Raw genomic sequence first — 3811 nt, 5'->3', positions numbered from 1 at the left:
GTATTATTTAACTTTTTAAGGCACTCAAACATATACATGTTAAAATTCATAAAAAACATATTCAAGCTTTAAAAAAAAATAGTAATTGAAACATTTAAGGCTATTAAAATTAATCCAATACAAATTATTTGATGTGTTTTTAAAAAAATAAAAATAAAAAAAAAATGTAAACCGTGGAAAAACTATTTATGCCACTTAAAATTGAAAAAAAGTAATTGAGGATAATCTCCTGCAGTGTCGTGGTCCAGTGTGGAGCTGTGTAGAGCTGCTCTGACTGTAAGCTGCTTCTCTGCTGTCTACCTCCCTCTACCACTCTCTGTCTTTCCTCTCTCTCTCTCTCTGTCTGTCTCTATCTCTCTCTCCTCACTCTGTCACTCTGTCTCTCTTTCTGTCTCCCCTCTCTCTGCCGGGTCTCTGACATCCATCCGTCCGTCTCCCTCCTATCTCTCTGTCCATCCAGGCTGGATTGATGTAACCTGGGATGCTGGCGGCTCTAACTCTTACCGTATGGGCGCTGAAGGGAAGTTTGACCTCAAGCTTGCTCCAGGGTACGACCCTGAGTCGGCTGCCACAGCGCCGTCACCCAAACCTGTCTCATCCACTGTTTCAGGCCCCGCCTCCTCCACGGTGGGACCCTCCTCGACGCAGGCAGCCATTGGCGGCATCAACATCACCACCACCACCACGTCCTCTTCGTCCTCCTCCACCTCGTCTTCCTCGCAGCAGCAGTCGTGGAGCAGCCTGGTGAAAAATAACTGTCCCGATAAGGGCGGGGCTACATCGCTGGGAGGGGCGAGTTCCTCCAGCAGGAAGGGAAGCAGCAGCTCCGTCTGCAGCGTCGCCTCCTCCTCCGACATAAGCTTGAGTTCTTCTGCCGGGCTGCAAGGCTTGGGGGGAATGCGGATGGACAGGAGGGCCGAGGGGCTTCTGCTGGACCAGGGTTCAGGGTTAGGAGGACTTATGGGGATCGGGGTCGGCTCCGACGGACACCTTCTGGAACCAATCGTCATGCTTTCCTCAGCGGCGGAGGGAGGGTCCGGTTCCAGCTCCGGCACGCTAACCGCCGACGGTTCTGCCCCTGGAGACGAAGCCCGAAACAAAGACTCTTCCACGGACCCGGCCACAGCGATCTCCATGGGGCTGGTCAGCGTGAGTTCCCCCGACGTCAGCTCGGTGTCGGAGTCTTCCAGCAAAGACACGCCTTCCCAGAGGCCTCTGTGCTCCGCGGCTAACGCCAGACTGTCCGTGAGCTCCCTGCTGGCGGCCGGCGCTCCCATGAGCTCCAGCGCCAGCGTTCCCAACCTGTCGTCCCGCGAGGCCAGCCTCATGGAGTCCTTCGTCCGCCGCGCGCCCAACATGTCGCGCACCAACGCCACCAACAACATGAACCTGAGCCGCAGCAGCAGCGACAACAACACTAACACACTGGGCAGGAACGTCATGAGCACTGCTAGTGAGTACTTCCATATTACTGCACTAATACTATACTGTTACTGGAGGTGAGTACAAGTACTACACCCGTGATGGAGTCTTTTTGCCATCGGGATAAAACCTTTAAAGGACAGAAAGTGAACACATCTTTCTTTAGCAGCTGGTGTTTAGAGTGAAACTGTTTGCTAATGTAGTTTGATCTAACTTTGCAGCACTTACTAACTTTAACAACATTAAACTAGTAACTGCTCCCTTTGCTGACTGTAGAAAACATTTCACAACCTTGAAGCTGTGTTCATAAATATTTGTTTGTTTACTGATTATCTGACTGTACTTTTAAATCTATCAAACTGTTATACCAGTCATCTTAAAGGCAACTGGAAAAATCCAAAGCAAGAACATTGGACTAGAAACAGATCAAATTCTTCAAGTAGTGAAATTAAATGTAATTTTCTCATTTCTCTATCATTGCTTTTCATCATCTCTCCCTTTTTTGGCTAGTTACCAATCTGTCATTTGAAGGTGAGTAACATAAAATAAATCAAAACCCAAGTCGGTTATAATAATCAATATCAAGCAAAATGATGAATGTAGCTGCATAGTGTCTTCAAAACAAATCCCCCTTAATGTCCCTAGGCTTTTAGAAAGTGGTGTCTTTAGAGCAGACATGTTTAGCTACCATGAGACAAAGCTGGAACCTGCTAACTGCAGTAGAAATGTGAGTACAGTTCTAGTAATATGCCTGGAAATATTTCCGTGGACGAGAAGTCAAAGTAATCTGCAAACAAAGACTTCGTCCAAATTCTGCTCAGAAATCTCTAGAATCATTTGTCTTAGCCAAGTTATGGTTTTAGCACAGAAGTCCCATTCTTTAATTCAGATTAATATTGAGACCTGATGTTGAGTTAGACCTTAAACCAGGATCTCCAGTTTGCATCCTGCTGTGCTAACAGCATGAGCATCCTCCAGCCAATTAGCAGCTGTTTCCAGTCAGCTGACAGAAAGTTAACCGCTGCTGCTTTGTTTCTGACAAACTAACCGCCCCTTTGTTTGTTTGTTTGTTTGTTTGTTTGTTTGCAGCTTCTCCTCTCATGGGTGCTCAGAGCTTTCCTAACCTCACCACCACTGGCACCACATCCACCGTTACCATGTCAACCTCCATAGTAACCAGCAGCAATAACGTAGCCACGGCCACCACTGGTCTGTCGGTGGGCCAGTTGCTAAGCAACACCCTGACGACCAGCCTGACGTCCACGTCTAGCGAGAGCGACACAGGCCAGGAGGCCGAGTTCTCGCTCTATGGTTGGTGATATTAACACATATATTAACACACACACACACACACACACACCACACACCACACACCACACACCACACACCACACACACACACACACACACACACACACACACACACACACACACACACACACACACACACACACACAGAGCCAGCTTCATCTAACCGGCTGTCTAACAGGCTTTCTACGGTAGTCCTTGTTTAACCATGTAAAATAGTCTAACAGCGTTTGCACATACACTGATTATAATACTTTCCAACCTCCCCCGCCTTGATTTGAACTCCTCTAGGGTCGCGTTTAACTGAATCATTACAACATCTGCACAAGAATTAATTGAATTACAGAGTTAAATTACAAATATACAGCGTCATTGGGAATCATTCAGCCGTGTCAACTCCTATTTTTCACGGAGGCTTGAGCTGATCAAGCTGCTTATTATTGATGCAGCCCAAATGGGGCCTGCAGCTCAAGAGAGGGGTAACATTACATTTAATTTAGCTTCTAATTCATGTTTTAGAAGAATGGTTGCTGAATATTGATTTTCTCGCACAATAACGAAAAGAGGGACAGTTAAAGATCGGAGTTAGTCATCCACCAATAGCTGTCCAGTGCCATATGTGTCAAAAGTTCATTAAACAAATGGAAAATGTAGATACTGTGACACCATTAGCTGATGGTCAATCAATTAAAATATATTATCTCTATAAATTGGTCTCGAGCTGGACTTTCAGATGTTCCTTCTCCGTTTGGACGACGTCGTGTTAAGACTTTTGACTCACTTTTTTTTTCACTCTCGTGCAGACTTCCTGGACAGCTGCCGTGCCAACACGCTATTGGCTGAGCTGGACGATGAGGAGGACCTCCCAGAGCCCGACGACGACGATGACGAGAACGAAGACGACAATCAGGAGGACCAGGAGTACGAGGAGGTCCTGGTAATACACCTTTTTATATATTGGATCTTAAAGGTCACCTATTATGCAAATTCTCTTCTTCATGTCTCTTCTACATCAACATGTGTCCCCTCTTCTTCATGTCTCTTCTACATCAACATGTGTCCCCTCTTCTTCATGTGTCTTC

General features: G+C 46.5%; 1 protein-coding gene across 1 annotated transcript; it reads left to right on the top strand.

The window, feature by feature from the left end:
* Positions 1-392: 392 nt before the first annotated feature.
* LOC104958297 (E3 ubiquitin-protein ligase HECTD1-like) lies at positions 393-3748 on the top strand (the record flags this gene model as incomplete). The annotated part of the gene is made up of 4 exons (XM_010786017.1): positions 393-1453; positions 1933-1953; positions 2512-2733; positions 3533-3748. Coding segments are annotated over exons 1-4 (1405 nt in total), but the record flags the coding sequence as incomplete, so codon positions are not given.
* Between the last annotated feature and the right edge of the window lie 63 nt (positions 3749-3811).

Source organism: Notothenia coriiceps, unplaced genomic scaffold (genome assembly GCF_000735185.1).
Source record: "Notothenia coriiceps isolate Sejong01 unplaced genomic scaffold, NC01 NC01_scaffold00028620, whole genome shotgun sequence".
In the NCBI taxonomy this organism is placed as follows: domain Eukaryota; kingdom Metazoa; phylum Chordata; class Actinopteri; order Perciformes; family Nototheniidae; genus Notothenia; species Notothenia coriiceps.
This window is presented reverse-complemented; position numbering and strand designations above follow the sequence as displayed.